This window comes from Chanodichthys erythropterus, chromosome 20 (assembly GCF_024489055.1).
Source record: "Chanodichthys erythropterus isolate Z2021 chromosome 20, ASM2448905v1, whole genome shotgun sequence".
NCBI lineage: Eukaryota > Metazoa > Chordata > Actinopteri > Cypriniformes > Xenocyprididae > Chanodichthys > Chanodichthys erythropterus.
In genome coordinates, this window is record NC_090240.1 from 24,213,380 (window position 1) to 24,234,403 (window position 21,024).

The 21,024-nt window shown below is 38.7% G+C and overlaps 1 protein-coding gene across 13 annotated transcripts in view; it reads right to left on the bottom strand.

The window, feature by feature from the left end:
- agrn (agrin) overlaps positions 1 to 21,024 on the bottom strand; it is a 259,373-nt gene that overhangs the window by 41,730 nt on the left and 196,619 nt on the right. For 12 of the 13 annotated variants that reach the window (XM_067372232.1, XM_067372231.1, XM_067372229.1 and 9 more), the window contains 9 exons: positions 19,269 to 19,417; positions 19,010 to 19,115; positions 15,466 to 15,582; positions 13,775 to 13,939; positions 12,996 to 13,139; positions 11,474 to 11,598; positions 11,269 to 11,374; positions 3,800 to 4,162; positions 1,754 to 1,879 (listed from right to left, as the gene is read on the bottom strand). In XM_067372232.1, coding sequence (XP_067228333.1) covers positions 1,754 to 1,879; positions 3,800 to 4,162; positions 11,269 to 11,374; positions 11,474 to 11,598; positions 12,996 to 13,139; positions 13,775 to 13,939; positions 15,466 to 15,582; positions 19,010 to 19,115; positions 19,269 to 19,417 — 1,401 coding nt within the window. The remainder of the gene's footprint in view (positions 1 to 1,753; positions 1,880 to 3,799; positions 4,163 to 11,268; positions 11,375 to 11,473; positions 11,599 to 12,995; positions 13,140 to 13,774; positions 13,940 to 15,465; positions 15,583 to 19,009; positions 19,116 to 19,268; positions 19,418 to 21,024) is intronic. The other variant, XM_067372236.1, reaches the window with a different exon arrangement.

Below are 21,024 nucleotides of genomic sequence, written 5' to 3' on the forward strand. Positions count from 1 at the left end.
AATCAATCATGCCGGCCAGGCTCCAGCTTGGCTGGGACCGGGAAAAGCACTTGTATGATTATCGTGAAAGATAGCCGTAATTGTCTTCTAATCCCAGGAACGAGTGACTGACAGAAGCTGGTTAAAACTGCATGATAAGGGTCTTTTTGCACAGACACACATCACCTCGTATCTGATGGGACTTTCAAAAAGGAGCAAATGGGGGAGATTTGAATGTGAAGAGAGATTGAGGGAAACAGCGATCAGATTCTAAATCGGAAACATCTGAGGACAGGATTTTCCCACGGAGCGCAAAGACATGTGGAGAAATCAGGCTTTAGATGTGGATTTAAATTAAAGTCCAAAACTGTCCACCACAATATGGCTATAGTTCATCATTTCTAGCATGTACTTGTCACATCTAGCACGTGTCTTTATCTTGGTTACAAAGCATCCAGATGGCTTTCTGTCGTACAATGAGCTATATAATTTTATTTTACACTAGATCTGCAAATTTAATCTTAACAAACATTTGAACTTTGATGCAGAGGAGGCATCTAAGCACCCTAGTTTAAATCATAGGCTTGGAATTGCTACATACAGAATAAACACCAAAGAATTTAGTATCATTTGAGTACTGGAAAACTGATTTATTTTATAACTTAGTTAAACAGGTTTTCATTAGGGAGGCATTATTCCCCTCATAACATCGGGATGCAAACCTCTCTAACATCACATTCAGGCAACAAGGGGTAAACTGCACTGTTTGCTGTTCTCAGCTTTCAGTTAAACACCTTGATATGAGGGGGAGTTGTCCTTTACTTAGTGCTTGAGAGACATGGGGAGAGCTCGAGCTGACAGCAGAGACTGAACGCAATGGACATTAGTGCCCTCGCTCCCGGCCGCTGTGACACATCGCCAATAAACGGTGGGGAGTTACGAGACTCGGCTGACGGATATGAGAAAAGACGTGAGCACTTGACCTAGTGTTCCCATACAGAGAACACAAAACATCTGCCTGCTTCTGCCTGCCTGTCGTGTATTGATTAGTCTCTATTGTGTGTAATTTCTGCTCTTATAAAACAGATGGGACTGGTGCGGGAAAAAGGTTTGTGCGTATATTGGCGCATCTGGTCTGATGCCAGTCAGAATACATTTCGTACAATTGGTTTATCCATTTGCTACGGCTACCGACACGGAACCTGCACCCCTGCATCTGGCATACTCAGGGTCCAAAATAAACTATTTATATACACTACCGTTCAAAGGTTTGGGGTTAGTATGATTTTTTAAAATCATAGTAAATAATACTTTTAATCAGTCAGGACACATTAAATTGATCAAAAGTGACATTTATAATGTTACAAAAGATTTCTATTTCAAATAAATGCTGTTCTTTTCTATTCATCACAGAATACTGAAAAAAATATTATCATGGTTTCCACAAAATTTTAAGCGGCCTTCAACACTGATAATAAAAACATATTGAAGTAAATGTTATTTGCATTTTTATGCATTGTAAGTGCTCATTTTGGACCCTGGGCATACAAAACCAACATCCACACGGCACGTCTGAGATAATATATGCCCACAAAATGTAGTTTCCCCTGTCATTACCAACTCCTCCTCCTCACCATCCTCTCAGTCTTTCAGGATAAAAAGAATATCGCTGTAGGCGGCTTAGTCACACAGTTAATAAATGAACATGTGCTATTATCTGTAGTACTGCATAAAATAGGTGAAACTTGGTAGAGAGTGACTGATGAGAACTTACAGGGGCAGTTTGTTCCCTCAGAGCTGATGGCAGCCGTCTTCCCATCGGGACAGCAGCCGAAAGGTGTGTTGTCACAGGAGGACCGCTCCTCGACTGTGGGAATAGTGGTAGTTGCTACTGTTGTACCTGAAGTGAGAGATGAAGACGTCACACAAGCAGGATTTCTAGAATTTTAAGCTTCTAGTTTAAATTGATATCTCTATGTTTGTATGATTGCAAAAACAATTAACATGTCACGTTGCGGAGAAGGAAAATTATGGTGTAAATAATTACAGAGGCAGACGGCTCTATGGTTGACACTTTGATTTGCAGTAAACAATCTGCGAGCAGTTGCAAAATGACTTTTACATCTTTTTCTTGGTGTATTCCTACTTTTTAGATGCTCATTATGCAAACCCTAACAATAGCTTGTTAAAACTGTCTTGGCTATGGAGCCAGTCTCACACCTACAAGTATATATACTGAAGATTAGGAGTGTGGGTTGGAGCAAAATATCTCCTGCTTGCCAAACAAGCCATAAAGCCGTCAGATGTTCAAGGGCTCTGTGAGTATGAGAGAGGCAGTGTGTGAACGAGATAGTGAGTGGTGGAAAATGACTTTTGGCATAGATCTGGAGAGCATCCATGGATGTCATTTCATTGCATCTGTGGGTAAATTTATGAGCTGCTGCCCCTGAGGTGCGATGCTGGCCACCACACTGCTTCAGCCTTACAGGCTATTGGTTCACTGGGAGGCAGAAAGTCATCAGAAAGTCTCAAGAGATGCCTCCCACTCCGGTGTCAGACAGACTTCATGTGTCCTGTGTCAAAGAGCGCTCCGGTCCAACAGTGACAAGAGAATAAATCTGATGCCCTGCTGCTCTCTCTTATACCATTTCAGGCAGTTAAACAGTGTGTCTGTAGAGCTAGCATTAGCTGAATAAAAATAGCTGGTCTACTTTATGTATTATGGTGGTGAAGGGCACAAAAACAAATGGAGGGATTGAAGGATTTGTCACTTGTATGTCAACCAAGACGCTATAATTTTAAAGGCGACTGTAGTGGAGAATAAAATTAAAGTTTAGCCGGCTAAATTGTTAAAAAAAAAAAAAAAAAAAAAAAAAAATTGGCAGAAATTCTGGCAAAATTTGATTTTTTTTTTTTTTGTCTAAAATGCTCTTTAGAATTACAACTTTCCCTATGGTATTACAAATGCCCCTATTTGTTGTGACTTGCTATTGTTAGTTGGAGGAAGGCAATCCAGCTAAGGTTTATCTGAGTCTTCGACTGTGTTAACATCATACTTTCTTTAATAACCAATGTAATACATTTTAAAATTGGTTGTCAAGGTAGCAGTTGGAAATTATTCATTCTGAAAACGTCTTTGTTGTTGTCATCTATGGGAAGGAATTAAGTGTGCACACAAACACACACGAATATATATATATTCACATGTTGTTGTTTTTTTTTAAAGACACCTTTTGTTCACTTTAAACCATTTTTGTAATGTGTTGGGCTCCCAATGTACAATCTATGTCCTGAGGTAAAACCAACTGAGAACTACTGAACTAAAAGCCATTGTCTTTTTAGAATCATTTGATCTGTCCCATCCCAACTTACTGTTTCAATAGCAAATACGTCAACACAGTAAAAAATGTAGTCTATGTACTTGAGTTCTGTTCCTGACCAATACAGACTATGCAAGAACAGCTCAGAGGAGAGAAAGGAACAGGCATTGCATCGACTGCATCCAAAATGGCCTTTAGAAGAGGCTTACTTATAAGGTTAGGCCACGTTAAAAACCAGTCATTTTGGTGAATTATTCACTGAAGTGATTCCAAATAAAATTGCTCACTTAGCAGTTGGATGTCAGGTGTCAAAACCTCTCACATAATGGCTGCTGAGATAATGTACAATGTTAAATTGATATGCCATTACAATTCGAGAAGAGGTCATCTCACACACAAGGTCAGCCCATACAAAGGAGAATTTCATCATCTCTTGTCATCTGTTCTTGACAATTATGCCTAAACCCCTTATGACTGAAAGATTATGGTGAATGCATTACCAAGTGGCTCTTCTCCGCTCTCCTCCATTCCGCTCACCATCTCGTCGTCCCCACTGGGCTCTCCACTGCCCGACTCCTCAAAGTAAGGGCTGGAGTCCACGGATGGGGATGAGGTGCGGGGTGGTTTGTAGGGTGTGGTGGGGCGGTGGGTGGTGAAAGAGCTGAAGTTTATTCCTGCCTCGTCCACCCTAGGTGGAGGCAGTGCCTCCACCACGAATCTGTCCGGATCCTTGAGAATGCTTGAAGTGGTGGTGGTGGTGGGGTGGCCATGGCGCTGTTTGGTGGTCTTGACGTGAGCGGTGGGAGGGGTGGTGCGGTGGGTGGTTGGGAAGGGGGTGGGTTTGGCCGTCTGCTCAATGGATTCTGGGAGAAAGCAGGAATGGAATGATGGGTAAGCATAGATGGAAATGTTTCTGTAAGCCTTCTTTCTCACCTTTGAATTCTACCTACACCCTCCCACCCCTTCCTCTTTGCCATTAAAAGAACAACAAAAAAAGCTTCAGCATGGTCTCAGCAGGGCATCCTTATCCGGAGCAATGCTTTGTATGTCTCACAGATTCATATCAAAATCAGATGCATGGAAACGCCAGGAATAAACCCACTCTTGCCTGCAAAAAGCATCGTGTTTCAATCATATCACTTAAGCTTCATTACACCCCAACATCTGAACACCTGCAAGGAGCCTCTTTTGTAGTCAGACAACAAGGGCTTAGCCTTAAAGGATTAGTTCACCCAAAAATGAATATTTTGTCATTTACTCCCACCTCATGTTGTTCCAAACCTGTATGAATTTCTTTCTTTTGTAGAACAAAAAGAAGAGATTTTGAATTAATGCCCTGGTTGCTCTTTTCCATGCAATTAAAATGAATACAGCTTTCAAACTTAAAAAAAAAAAAAAAAAAAAAAAGGCACAAAAGCACAATAAAATGGTCTTAACGACTAATATATTCCTAGTTAGTGAAATTTGGATTAGTCACAAATTAACAATTCTGAATGGTTCTGTAAACTGAATGAACCAAATTATAGAAAAGGTCTGACTTCAGTCTAGTATCATAAACTCTAATGAACATGCCTTGGAGAGCTAGAGTGGATTGTCAAGATTTTCAGTGAATAATGACTTGCAAAGGGATAGTTCACACAAAATTAAAACTCTGTCATCATTTACTCACTCTCAAACTTTTTATCACCAAGACATTTCTCAAAATATCTTCTTTTATGTTCCACCAAAGAAAGTCATACAGGGGTGCGTTTCCCAAAGCAAACTATGGTCATGAGTTCAGTCGTTACCAATAGAGTTCAATGGGACTTACGACCATAGTTGACTAACGATGCTTTCGGGAAACGCACCCCAGGCTAGCAACATGAGGTTAAGTAAACTAAATTTTTATCTGTTCTACACACAAACTATTATGTGGCCAAAATCTTCTTCAACCCTTACCTAACAGGTTTGGAATGACACAAGAGTTAAAAAATAATGACAGAACCTTAATTTTTGGGTGCACTATCCACAAAAATTATCCACAAAACTAATGAACTGCACATGTAGAAGAACTGGGTTGCTGCACTGCATCTTTCTGATGTGATTCTTTGAGGTTTTTAAAAGCTAGGTTTTCCACAAGCTTAAACCGATCATTACACAGACTCTTGACCAGAAGTGTTTATATACTACTGGGTTTGAGACTGCAGAATACGGTTGATCTGCGAGAGAGTGTGCTTTGCGTGTGAGAGAGTGCCTGTAGATATGAATTATATATACATATTCAGATGTTGCCCTCCTGTAGGGAGGCTTTAATCACAGACAGCCAGAGCCTCTAGTGATGAATGATTGATATAAATAGGGCAGAAAAGCAGGGTTTAGCTGCAGCTTCAAAGGAAGCCCTCACTTCATTCAGGCATCCGTCGACGGTCCAACCACCGCAGCCTTGTCAACACGCAAGCCTCTCCACTGCAGCAGCTGAGCTTAAACTTCAAAAAGACACTGCCAATGCAAGAGTCTTTATCAAAGATGCATATTTAAAGATTGCGAAGACAATAATAAATGTGGTGTGGATGAATCGAGACTAGATTTTACCACAATAGGGACCGAGGGATCCACGTGCCCAAACATCCGTGGCTTTGTGCTCAACTTTAACGGATCCCCTGTGTACAGGCTAACCGCGCTTGGTCTGGAACCTGATAACACGCTAGCGCAGGCTCTTAATTACATGCTAATCATCTCGCATTTGAACAGCGAGTAGCTGACGAGGTGTGAAATACGATACCTTACAGAAATACTACTTCTATCAGACTGGCTGTCACAGCCTGGGCGAGTGGGGGCGAATGTGTAGATACACTAGCTTTGTGCAGGAGAGCACCGATGCTATCGCCGTTTGTCACAGCATCCGTTTTCTTATTTCGACTCGGCTGCACCTGTCATTCAGGAGCTCAGCGTAGCGTTAGCTCAGAGAGATCTGGGGTGTGGGATTTGAGTCACCCGCCCCAGCTTTGGGTTTTGTGACACAAATACGTACGCTGAAAGAGAGCAACTGCCAACGGGAGCAGTCAGCTCGCCTTAATCAAGTTTAACGCTCCATTTGGTTTTCAGAGAGGCAGGGTGAACAATTAGGAGATGCAAAAATCATTGTCATCTTCAGTTGGCAAAGCCGTATACTTACTTTTGAAAGGCTGTTATTAAGACGGCTTTCTGTCTTTTCATACAACATTGTGCGTGTGTGTGTGTTTTGGGCGGAAACTGAAAGAGGCAGAGAGAGAAAGGCAGAGAAACTAAGAAATGAAAAGGGTAAAGGAGATTGTTTCTGATTCAAAACAAGTTCAAATCTATCAACAAATTTAACTCTTGTCCTAACCTGACTTATGATTCCAGCCTCAAGTGATATAGAAATATCACATGATACAAAACAATGACCATTGTTAAACTACTGTATGTAGAGCAGATTTTCCAACCAATGAGATTTAACGAGGGGCAGGGCTACCCAGTGCTATGCCGCTGAATTAGATGCCAAACCATCAGCAAAATTTCAAATTACTCGCAGTGGCTAGTTAGGACAAAACTAGATTTTTTATTAATTTAAACAATTTTTCATGCCTGGAAATGACTTTTAAAATCATACTAAAAAAGAAGGAACCCTGAAAAAAGAAAAGTTGTTGAGAGGGTGCATCCGAATTAGAAATATTTTTTTGTTGTTGTTTTCGCTTTAACTCATTTTAAGTCTTCTTGAGGCCCCCTAGTGGCTCCTGGCTTACCACAGGTGTACAGGGTAAATCACGGTAATTTAGACTAACGCTTATGTCATTTTTTATTAAAACAGATCAATCCTTACATACAAAATGTTAGTTATTTGAGCTGTAAAGTTGTTTTAAACGTCCTTATAGCAGTGGTACTACAGTTGTAGTAGGCGGATAAACTCTAGGTTATACTACATAATTCCTGTGGGAGGATTTTTCCCTATGTAAATAGTACCTCGCAGGGTTTACTGCCTTTACATGGTAATGAGAAAAGTTGAATAATTGGATGTAACTTTGCCCAGACAAGGTTAGTAAGCAATTTTATCACAGCAGACCTTTGAAGCGGTGTATTTGAACGTCAGTCTTGTTGTAATGACTTGCCCTATGGTTTTCCATTTTAAGTTTTTTATTTTTATACACTAAGGGATGATTGGAAATTCTTTTATGTGGTATGACACATAGATAAACTGGTTTTGAACCCGGAAAATGTTGTTTAGAACAAAAACGATAACCAAAACTAACATCTCCGCCGAGAGCCGCCCGTCCCATATGCTAATGTGTAGGCTGCCAATTTGCAGAAAGAGTACAGGTGATGACACCATATGCGAGCGCTGGGAACTGCCAAGACTTAGACTCTTGATGAGCCAAAAGTTTCTCAGCCATTCCAGACCCTGAACGCCCTGCGTCATGTACCAAGATGTGCCACTGATTGCCTCATCTGCTGCCTGCTATGGCAACATTAGGAGTAACTCACTCCATGTGGCGTTTCATAGCACCGTTTGTCATCAAGAAGAGTTGATGATGAGAGAGCGTCAAGAGATCAGCGGGAGAAATATAGAGAGTAAGGCAGGCTTTCGGCTAATTCACACCCAGTCACACGTGAAATGAGCTTGCGATCTAACCCCTCCACCTCAGGGCTGCCGAGCAGTCTGCAACCCGGGCCTGCTTTACCCCACGTGTCGAAGAAGAAATTAATAAATGGTGCTGCTGTTGCCAGTTCCGCCCAAGGCTGGTGAAGATCCAACCTAAGCCTGGTCTTTACTTCCTCCCAGATCCTTGAATAAACCTAGAATAGCAGCTGGATTATTGTCATACAGGCAGGTAACGCCAAGAAAAAAAGCAAGACAGAGAGGTGCTCTGGTTAATGACTACAGGGATGATGGTCCAATAGTGATCTCTAAACATCAGTTTGTGGTGTGTTGTGTCATAACCAGGCCCATATTTAATCTGACAAATGTGAACTGAAAGCATAATCTAATAACTGCTCAGTCAACCTGAATTGCTGTTGAACAAGAACTGATTAGATGGTGAAAATTAGGGGTTGACTGATGTTTTTTTAATGAATATAATAATAATAATAATAATACATTTACTCAAAATTATGTACTCATTTGTTATCATTAGCCAGTAAACTTGCAAAAATGAAAACCTATGTAAGTGAGACAATTCAAATGACAATGCAAATGAGTGCTTATTTGTAAGTTTTATACAATTAACATTTTTATAAAAATAGCTTATACAGTACAGTCCAAAAGTTTGGAACCACTAAGATTTTTAATGTTTTTAAAAGAAGTTTCGTCTGCTCACCAAGGCTACATTTATTTAATTAAAAATACAGTAAAAACAGTAATATTGTGAAATATTATTACAATTTAAAATAACTGTTTTCTATTTAAATATATATCACAAAGTAATTTATTCCTGTGATGCAAAGCTGAATTTTCAGCATCATTACTCCATTCTTCAGTGTCACATGATCCTTCAGAAATCATTCTAATATGTCAATTTGCTGCTCAAGAAACATTTAATGTGTACAATTGTACAAAATATTTGTGTACAATATTTTTTTCAGGATTATTTGAAGAATAGAAAGTTCAAAAGAACAGTGTTTCTCTGAAATCTAATCTTTTGTAACATTATATATGTCTTTACTGCCACTTTTGATTGATTTAATGCATCCTTGCTGAATAAAAGTATTCATTTCTTTAATTTCTTTTCAAAAAAATAAAAATAAAAATTCTTACTGACCCCAAACTTTTGAACGGTAGTGTATAATGCTACAGAAGCTTTGTATTTCAGATAAATGTTGTTCTTTTGAACTTTCTATTCATCAAGGAATCCTGAAAAAAAAGTACACAACTGTTTTCAACATTGAAAATAATCATAAATGTTTATTGAGCAGCAAATCAGCATATTAGAATGATTTCTGAAGGATCATGTGACACTGAAGACTGGAGTAACGATGCTGAAAATTCAGCTTTGCATCACAGGAATAAAATACTTTGTCAAATATATTTAAATAGTACACAGTTATTTTAAATTGTAATAATATTTCACAATATTACTGTTTTTTACTGTATTTTTAATTAAATAAATGTAGCCTTGGTGAGCAGACGAAACTTCTTTTAAAAACATTAAAAATCTTAGTGGTTCCAAACTTTTGGACTGTATATATATATATATATATATATATATATATATATATATATATATATATATATATATATATATATATATTTTTATAAATATAGCAAATCTGTACATAAAATTGCCATATATTGGCTAATGTCTCATCAAAATGGCCAAATATTAATTAGCCTGGCTGATTTATTGGTCTATCACTAGTGAATAATGAGCGTTATATACCAGAATTGACTGAGTTTTTCTAAACAAAATAGAAACAAAATTGGTTAATATTACCAAATAGTCTGAATGACCTTAGTGACATTAACATAAAAAGAAGGACATTTCAGAGTTAGAGCAATTTCAAATTTTGATTAAAAATAAAGAGATTATTTTTCCTCTGAAATAACATGCACTAATGAATTATTCATAATAACAACAATGCGCATTACAAAAGTAAATGGGGTTGTGTGTGATTTTATGTTGAAGGACAGGAATGAGCAACATGCTGAACTTTTGAATGAGTTTTGTTGACAGAGAATCCATATGGACCTGGTTATAGCTATGAAAAACAATGGAACATATATAGTCATGTTAGATCAAGCTGCAGCAGGTGACAACGAAACTGAATCACTTATGTGTCATTAACAGGTCTGACAGAGTGGCTGCATGGGCTGCTGTTGAAAATGTCTGGCACCTGCCACTGGCCTTGATCCAAGAATCGGCAGCTGGCGATGTCCACCACGTGCCATGCCCATCTTGGAGCAGCTCTCTGAGGAGCGCCTTCTGACGTGAGCTGGCATAGTGCTTCTTACATACAGCCGACATGAAAGTCTTAACCTTGGCCTTCTACCAGGTCCCTTTGCCCACACATGAACAGAGCAGCCGATCAACGATTTAAGAGAGAAAGAGAGAGATGCCCTACTCTTTACACAGCTTGCCCTACCCAAAGCAGGCCTCCCGACAGCATCAGCAGCCGGATTGCAGGTGCTTCGCTCAGACTGTGCAGTTAACTCCCCCTAATCCACACAGGGGTGATGCATATCAAACAGCTCAAATGTCGCCCAGTTCCAGGGGATTCAAAGACTCCAGCCTGAAGCCAAGCAGCATGGCTCTATCTGCAGGAGAGCATCTGTCAGGCAGCTTTCCTGTCCCCTTGAACATCCACCACCTACATCAAAACCCCCCATACCCACCCCCAAAACACCTGCACACCTAGTGACCCCTTTCCTACCTATGGGCCACGTAGTTTGCCCCAGCAAACCCCTGTAAAACTGCAAAATTAATTTCCTTAATCAGAATTTTTCTCTTAATTTCCAGTTAAAACATCTAAACATCCTTAAAACAAATATGTAAAGCAATATTGTGTAATATAAGACTTTTTTCAAAGAATATTCTGTGAAATATTATTTTATTTTTATAGTTTATTTTACCTCACTTGTTTTTTTTACTTGTTGCCTCACAAAATTTTGTTAAAATACATGAAAGACATTCTGCCTAAACTTAGAAATACAATAACAATAAAATAAAAATATATTAAAAATATTAAATTACATTCAACTTAAATATTTTTAGCAGTAAATAAAATAAAATGTAAAAATTCCAAAATGCATTCTCTGAAAACATTATGTATTTTGCCAAGTGTTTGTCTATGGATGTTAATATATTCTACTAGAAAAGAGACAATAACAATGATTAAGGAAATTATTTTAATTATATGTCTTAAACTGAGGTTCGTGAGCCATTGACCTTCTTAATTTATCATTCATACTTTCTTTGACGTCTGTATGCAATAATACAAAAAATAGACAACTAATCTGAGTACAAGAGGCTAATCTCACCTTTGCACTGGCCTAAATGCTCCACAGTGATCTCCTTATCTTGTCGGCATGCAATGGTCCTCAGCTGGCACCGGTCTGCATAGGTGACCCCATCAGAACCACATACCTGTCGACAAACATGTCCATGTCCATTATTAGGGAAGAAATGTTCATCATTATAGCAGTTGTAGAGTTTAAGGTGGATCTATGACCTATGCAAACTTACCTTGGTCTTATTCTTCTCGTCACAATCTGGCGACGGGCACTCACAGTGAGCCTGTCCGTTCACCTCCACACATGATGCCCCAAAGTGGCACACAAGCTCATCACAGGACTTGGGTGCCTCAGGTCCTGTGGAATAGTTTGGCCTCTTGTCAATACACAACCTTTATTTGATACTAAAACTAAAAGGGAACTTTTAAGGCTATCCAAACACCAAACTGGGGTTTTTAAGCAGCCCAGAATTAACAAAACACAACATATTCTGGTCATTTCAGTGTGGGCTACTTGTTAATCCACTTCTGATATGAACCCTACAACCTCCACCACAGAAATTCATCAGAAAGATGGACTTGCATCAGTAGCAGAGCTGGGACCTTCCCTGCCACAGAAGTCTACTCTTTACTCTGACATCAGAGCGTTGGGCTGCACTGCCTGGCCTGCAGCATTGACTGGATTCCTCTTCTGCACTTTCATGTGGCAGCTTTTATCTGGCAGGAACGCTGCATGAACACTGCTATGTTGAGATTGTTGAGTTCATTAAGCTCTTCACTTCCTGTCAATAGCTGACGGTGACTCCATATTATTCACCAAGCCAACACAGGGGGTGACATCAGGATAACATTTCAAGGTCACCCTGCTGCGTGTTTGAAGATTCAACTTTGAACTCCACCGATTTAATCTGATTATAGCATATAGTTGAAAGTAGAATAAATCAAAACAAATAGTTTTACAGTCATTTGTTAATGAAGCCACAAATTACTTGATGCCAGAATATTTAGTATTAAGTGGAGCATTATTTGAATATTTTTATTTAAATTGATAGTGTAGCCTCAGCCTTAGATACTAAAATAATTATTAAATTATAAGTTATTTAAATAAAATCATTTTAATTTTTAAGACAGATATTAAAACAAATATCTATATCTTATTATATATTATTAGATACACAAAAAAGGTATTAATTACTTTCATGTTATGACCATAATCCAATAAATGGTCAATATTATAATTCTGTAATATAATATTGAAAAGGATATTTATTTTCAGATTTGCTAAATACTGTATTATGATGCCAAAGGTAATCTAAATGAAAAAATAATTGAAACTGGGCATGTAATCATACAGAAATGCCTGATGTACAGTATATATGTATATGTATATTTGAACAGTATATATAAAATACGAATATAGTGTGATAATCAATTTGGTACAGATATATTGTTAACTCAGATGGTACATAATCTGATGCATATTGCCGGATTCGAACCTACGTCCCATTGAGAACTTTCCACTATGCCATGGTTCCAATATGACGCTGACAACATGAAGCCTTATTTGTCAGAGCACTTTTATTTAACAAAGGCTATTAATTACCCAGCGCTGTCATTTTTAATAATTTCTACTTGTACCCAACATCGTTAAAAACAGACCCAATTATAATTTATAAAATCACAACCTAGCCGCATCAGAAGTGCAATCGTGGAGAGATTATCTGAGGTTTGTGCTAATTAAAAACCCGGCGTTACCTTTGTCACAGCCGTTGGCTCCCATCTTGCTGCCGTCGGGGCACACGTTGCATTTCATGCCCTTAACTCCGGGCTTACATGAGCACAGCCCTGACATCTGCTCACAGTCGTCACGAACCGAGCCCACTCCATCACAGTTACACGCTGATGAAGAGAGAGAGAGGGAGAGGGCTGTCAGCCTTATCTGCTTGAACAGTTTTGATTAGATTCCTTGTCTCTTTCTCTTCAATTTCACTCTGACAAAAACATCCACACATCCACCAAATGCATGTAGGCAATCTGAAGCTGCTCCAAACTGTGACCCCACAGCTACAGCAATAGCGCTCGCTCTGTGCCAATGACCGCAGTCTGGTGGAGTTCAAAACAGGGTCAAGAAGCCCTGGGGTGAGAGCGAACGTGGCTACAGAATGTGCTAATGCTCCGAGGACCCCTGGGACAGAGCACAAAGTGTTTCAATCATCCTTGTTTTTCTATCCCTGGCTTTGTAGCGTTGTACAAACACACATATACGTGCGTCAGAGCGTTATTGGTCTGTAGGCAGAACTTATAGGTCAAGCCATGTTGCACTCTCACACAGTTCCCATTACCCGTGGTGGCTCGGAGGCTTAACTCGAAACGCTTGTTTTGACAGAAATCGCATTTGAGGCCGGAAGGATACCGCACGTTAAATGAGTAGGTTGTCACTTCGGATTTTGGATTAGAAAGGAACATTTAACACATTTAACAGAAAATGCCCTGAAAGCAAATCACCAGGAAAGGGAGAAAAGAGGGATGCTTACGTGTGCAGCCGCTCATGTTCTCTGTAACGATGCCTCGGAAATTCCAGAATCCAGGCTCGCAGCGGTCGCACTTGAGTCCCCCGACGCCGGGTTTACAGGAGCACTGGCCGCTGGAGGGGTCACAGGTGCCACCATATGAGCCGTAGTGATTACACTGACACACACCTAAAGATAAAGAAATGCCTTTAGAGGTACACAATCGCAACCAGACGGGATGCGCTAATTTTCAGTTGAAGAGAGATTTTGGACTAATGAGATTAGACCTATTAATCTGTTATTGGTCATAATATGAGAGCAACTGGTTGGAATTGACCAGAATAACTAATATTGGGGCATCCGTAGTCCTCCCATCTTTTAAAAGTAGAAGTTTGTCCACTCACTTTTTGGATAAATTAACTTTTTTTTTTTTCGTATCCGTTTTGGCCATATTATAAAGAAAGAAATTCACTAGATAGCCATATAAAATGTCAGGATCAACCGGTTGCAGTGGCAGTGGATAAAACGAACAGACGCTCAATTTCTAATATGGCTTGTGCACACTCTTTTGCTTCAGCAACTGCTGGACAAATGTTACATCATCTAATTAATATTCATGAGCCTATAACATGCCCTCTCCCAAATTCCTATCACTCCTACACCGCATCGCGTGATGCTTTTTCACATTGCGCCTTGTCAGGACATAGTGTTTGAGACTTCTACAAACACTCGGCAGGTAGGACATACTTTTAATGGCACTATTAATATGAATATATGAACAGGAATATGGGTATGAAGATATTAATATTAAAAATACACTGCCATACACTACTGCTTTTAGTATCTTCTGCTCACCAAGTAAAAAATACAGTAATAATAAAAAATATTACAATTAATAATATTTAATTATGTTTTATACTGTAATACATTTTAAATGATAAAGCTAAACATTCAGCCATTATTCCAGTCTTCAGAGTCACATGATCCTTTAGAAATTATGTTAATATGCTGATTTGATTCTCAAGAAACATTTCTTGTAATTATTAATACTGAAAACAGTTGTATTGCTTCATATTTTTGTGGAAACTGATGCATTTTTCTTCAGGATTTTTGATGAACAGAAAGTATATATATTTGAAATAGAAATATTTTGAAACATTATAAAAGTCTTTTCTGTAATTTTTGATTAATTTAATGTATCCCAACTGAATAAAAATACTGATTTCGTTCAACAAACCCAATGTGTTTCATGCATATTATGACTAAATCAAACTACTGAACTAGTTAGTTAGATAATGGTTCATGACAGTTATCCACTTGTTACGTTGTGATGTAAGGAACGCAGTTTCTGGGTCCAAGCCCCGGCTCATTTCACTTGAGAATGCCATCTCAACGGCTGTTTATGAGTGCTATTTATTCATATTAAACATTTAACATTTTAAAAAGTTAAACATTTAAAATACAGTCTACACAATAGTCTCCGTGCTCAAAGCATCACAGACATTAATATATTAACGATTTATAAGATGAATCACTGTCTGGCCATCTGGGATTTTGGTATGGAGATAAAGGTTATGATTATAATTTTTTGGTAGTTTTACACCACATCATGTGTGTATATTAGCACCGTTTGTTGTTTTCTTGTGGTATGAGATAGAGCGTTTGGACCTGAACGCGCTGCCGCGTGACATCAGACTTAACAACCGAATACATACTTGGACAGCCAGCCAGTCCAACACCCAGGGCAGCGGTCTTGTTGTCTTGACAACATCCGTAAACAGTTTCGCTACAGTGCTGGGAGGCAATGAGCTCTGGAGGAGCTGACATGATATCTAGAGAGAAGATACAGTGCAAACAGGGGTGGGTGGGGGAGAGAGAGAGACATATTGAGATCCACAGCATCCTTAAGACAAATTAAACTAAACAATCCAAGCTGAAATGCAATTTAGTACAACACAATAAGAATCGCTTAAGGAGCACGGGTGGGAGAGCCTGCAACTGGCTGCCAGATAACAATTCTATTTACAATTCCTGACACCAATTCAAAATCAGGAAAAAATGATGCTATTACCAGCCATGAAAACAAACAATAGACCTCTCGTCGAATGTCTGGTGGGTGACATTTGACACATTCTCTGGGGCCTGTTGTCTCCATTTGTTCTCGTCTCAGATAGTGCCGTTTACACCTACGCCATAGTGTGTCAAACAAAGATTTATGGACTCTGCATTTATGGACGCAAATGCACAGGAGCGCAAATCAGGACACGCCGATGTCAGTCCACTCTCGCAATAACCTAATTACACTATTCCAGCATTCCCGGCTCACATACGGAGGAAGTTTGTTGCGGTGTTTAACTATAACGTTGTGCCGGAGGCAGATGACAGGTGCCAATTTGTCTTATCTGTGTTGTCATTTTTTCTCACAGTCTCTCCACACTAGTTCTTTCCAAGCACTTCTTCTCTAGGCCATTGAGCTCAATGGCTGTGAGGTGGCAGGTTTGTGGTTTCAAGTTCGGAGCTGAAGGAGGACTAGGCTGTCGTAAATCAGGAAGCCGTCAGCATGAGCGTACACGTCCTGGGGTATAATAGTGATGTGTCACTGTGCCTTTCATAGCATTTTGTGGCTTCAGAGATGGGTTTTGTCCACACCTCATTAAACTTCTCCTTTCCGCACTGAGTCCATTATGACAAAAGTGCTTTTAATTTGATCCTTTCTTCTCGCCTGACCCTGATTCTTCACCATTCTCCTTCTACACTTGTTTGTTCTACAACACAATCTTTCTGAAACAACAATGTGCTCCTAAAAGCATTATCAGCTCAGCTTATATTTATTAAAGGGGTCATGAATTGAGAAATAAACTTTTACTTGAGCTTTTGACATAGAAGAGGTCATCGTACTATAAGAATGTAAGTTTCAGAACTGAAAACTTCCTTGTTAGTCCAATAAAACTTTTATTGATACCAGGCCAATTGAACGAATGATCCTGGAATGTGCCTGTCTATAGGTGAAACTCCGCCTCCGCAGAAGAAATTAACGCCTACTTCATCATTGCAACGTTAGCCCCACCCACTAGTATTAGTGAGCAGATGAGGAGAGAAGAGCAATACAACAGACAAAAATAACATAACCTTTAAAAGGATCCTAATGTTAGGCATATGGTTATTTATTTTTCAACAATGTGAATGTCTCAGTAGAGCTTTATTTGTTTTTGTGATTTCACCGTGGATTCTTTGGTAAATCAATCGATTTTCGGTACAGGCTTTGCAAACAGACTTTTACGATATGGACTCGACAGTAATGCAACAACATGTAAGTAACTGTGTTAATTCTAATGCCTGATCTGATATGTAATGATTCATGCAGTCAGATGTTCTTTGTCTGTGTCAGTGAGTAAACAGTCAACTTCACGTTGTTTCTCTTAGTAGGATGAAAATGATCTGTCAATTAAATGGTGATTAAATTATATAAAGAAAGAGATCAAAGAACGCTCCCTTTACAATCACTGGAGTTGTCAATCAAACAGCGTGAGTTTATCAGTGACTAAGTTCTGGACATGCACCAAAACTCCTGTTTTATTCAACGAATCTCTTAGTTACAATGCGTTTGTGCTATTAGTTATGATGAAAGTATTCGTTAGTGTGCAGAAATTGAGTTGCAATGACTAGATCACTGCTTTCATGAGCTCAACATCATGTCTGTGATCGCTGTTCATCACTACAACCTTTCATGCTATAAATATAATGGCATAGATCTAAATGTAATGCAGCACTTTTCACGATTAGTTAACCTTGAGAGCTGTGATAGCTAAAAAAAGGTGCTAAAAGTTTTCGATAGAGTAATACAATTATAGTAATGCTATTATAGCTATTCCAAATGAAAAGATGTTAGCGAATCACAGCAGTGAGCATTTACACTGAAGTCTCACAGCAGACACCCCCTTTAAACAGAGTGTTCAAATAAGAGGGCTAAAAATGTAGGAAGAATGCCTTTTATTTATAAATTATGACAATTTTAGATGTAAAAAGCATACTAACATTATAAGTGCAAAGAAAACATTATAAAACAATGTAGTTCATGACCCCTTTAAAGTATTGTAGATCATTGTTAATGGTTATGGCATGGGCAGAGATGAAGATCACCCAAAAAACTGTGAGAACCAATATTGTACAGAAAATGTAATATTCGTTTATCCACACTAAGTTGAAATCACCACATCAAATTATATTGAAATGGAGACTGAAGATAAAGTATTACGGCTGGGCAATATATTGAATATTTATCATATATCTGCATACTTTTGATGGCAATTTAAACCATTTAAATAGTTTAGATAAATCCTTGTCTCAGAGCGTTAAAACAGATGATTCATTTCCATGAATCTTAAATGATCTAAATGACTCAATGCTTTGTGTATGTATGTATGTATGGTGGTTCTTCAGAGAAAAAAACGAAGCACATAAATATTGAAATATATATAGAACATATCAAAAGTATAAACATTGTACTTATACATTTTTGCAGCTTTATTGCCCAGCTCAGCTCAGTCTTTTATTTCCTCTAAGCTTCACCAGTAGCCAAGCACTTTACAGCGTCCTAAGATCTTCACTGCAAGGAGACTCAGAGCAAGGTTATCTAGAGGTCACCAAGACCTCATTTCCAATTAGCAAAAAGCAGCAAGGTGCTCCGGAGACCAGTCAGCTCTCAAAGGCACAGGTCAGAAAATGGGGGAGGAGAGACTGCAGCGTGAATATCAAATGCAAGGCCCAATGAGATTTCCATTGATCTGAGCTCAGCCAATTGGAAGCAGATGCCAAAAGCTCCTCACACCGGTTGAAAGTTCTCCAAAAGGATTTATTTTCCACGGCCACTGAAGGAGCATGACTGATCTGGCTAGAGGGCCTGTGAGGCTCTGAAGCAGAAAACTCAGAGTTTGAGAAAACCATAGATAAAGGATGAGGGGTGCAGCGAGTGAGAAAGAGCGCGGAGAGAAAAGCACGTGCATGTGTGCGCGCAAGTGGAGTCAAGCTCTGCTTGAAGCCTGAGGGAATCTCACACTGCTCTGATCACAGAGCCACGCTCTTCCTCTCTCAGTGGTAGATGCTCAGGTCTGGACTACACAAGCCCCCTAAGCTCAAAGAAACCCTGCATTCTGTTGCAGTCACTCTATAACAACCATCCTGTCAGAGTTCCCGGAGTGTTATTCTTCAGATAACTGAGGAAAACATCAATATTAGAGGAAAAGAAAAGTGGTCTCTCACCTGGACAGGGGCCTTGACTCTGAAGCACCAGGTCCATTTGCTTCTCGCACCTGGCTTTCTTCAGCTCACATTCGCTGGTGTATGTGTTCCCATCCGAGCCACACACCTGCAAGTGTTCAAAGGGAGGTTAACGCGGCACAATTAATGGATTCAACAAGATTTAGCACACGTTTTAACACGTCAAATGCTTGAGCAGTGTATGGGCAGCACTCTGTTTGATTGCTTATGACAATGAGAGACAATTGTTGAATGGGCATACCGGGCTTTGTGGCACAGTCTTACAGGCGAATTCACAAATGCAGCGATCGTCCTCGTCCTCACTGTCGTCATCCCACAATCCGCCATATCGGCGACAACGATCCTGCTCACAGGTCTCAGAGCCTGAGCCTGAGCCTCCTGATCCGCAATCTGTTGGAACACACATATATAGGCTATGTTCAACTGCATTTACTTGCATGTGTGAGTCTCAAAATGTCCTGTTTACACAGCAACTTATAGTAGTATCTCAATACTGTCTGTATGAACGTGCAATATGAGTCAAGCCCGTTTTCTCTTACCATTAACCATAGAGACAATGACCAGAATAAAATCAAAGATGGAGACGTCCATAAAACTAAAAAGTCTTAAGACTGTTGATACGACCAATCGAGCTGCGAGTTCATCAAAAGCAGCTTTTATATCTGGGTGGATAGTGGAGCATTTCAGTCGATTGTTGAACACAAAACTGATGGGAAGAGGTCTGGTGGAGAACAGTGACGTGATCTAAAATCTTCAGATGACACAGCTCATATTTCTGTTGCTGTAAGCTACCGAAACCATACATGAAAACCTGCAACACATGGTAGACATGCTGTAGGACATGACAGAGAACTAGATGTCCAGTCCAGTTCCGTTCACATGTATTTCTGAGAATGCGGTTGTGAGTCCTGAAAATATACAGGTGTGAATGAGAATGCAGTTGTCACTCCCACAAATAACTCAACTGTGTGTGAACGTAACCATTTTATGGTATCAAATACAGGACTGACAACCATATTCTGTTGCTGTGTGAACAAGCCATATGCTTGTTGTATTTCATGGCATGGATACTGGATTGATTTAAACTGTTCCTAAAATAACTCAATCATTACTATAACTATAATAACTATAATCATTATATAATCCTAACCCAAAGCCTTAACTTATTTCGCATTTTTGTGAAATAAGACTTAGTTCATTTATGTGCATAAAATGTACATTAACATTTTTTTGGTGAACATTAAAATTTTAGAAGATGTTTCACCATTTTAAACACCTTTTTGTCTTTAAATTTGAGATTTATACATTTTTAAGTGACAAAAATTCATAAAAAAGATCATAACTACATGCAAAATATATTTAAAAATATACATATAAAACTTCCACACTATTTTGTCTAAATAAAAAAAATAAAAAAACTTTTTTTTAAATTTAGATATTACAAGTGAACTTAGGCATCACAACATAATAATGCAGGTGTGTGAAATGTTTTTTATAAAATGTATATTAATTTTGAGATATTAAAACAAAACAAATATTTTCTTGTTTTGACCGATAACCAATAACCAATATCATAACTCAAGGTTTTTTTTTTTTTTTGCCAAAAGAAATTAGAAATAAAACCCCAAACTAAAAGCAATAATATACATTTTTAATTTATTTATCAGATTTGCTAATGATTACATTTGGCAGTGTAATTAATTATCAGTCTTTTTAAAAATTAACTTTAGTGACTTTACATGATGCCAAAGGTAATCTAAAAGTAAAAATTATACCAATACAAACATCCATACACAGCTGTTTTCCTCATAAGAAGGCAGCTTTGTCAACACAATGAACCACAACGCACACAACCTCAATTTACACCATATAAAAGAACAAATAAAATCACTAACACTGATTTCAATGAGAGATAAATAAGCAATCTCACACGATACCTGCGATCTGAGTGTTACAGCGGGTAAGTACTTTAGAAGTCACACAGAGCAAAGACAAAT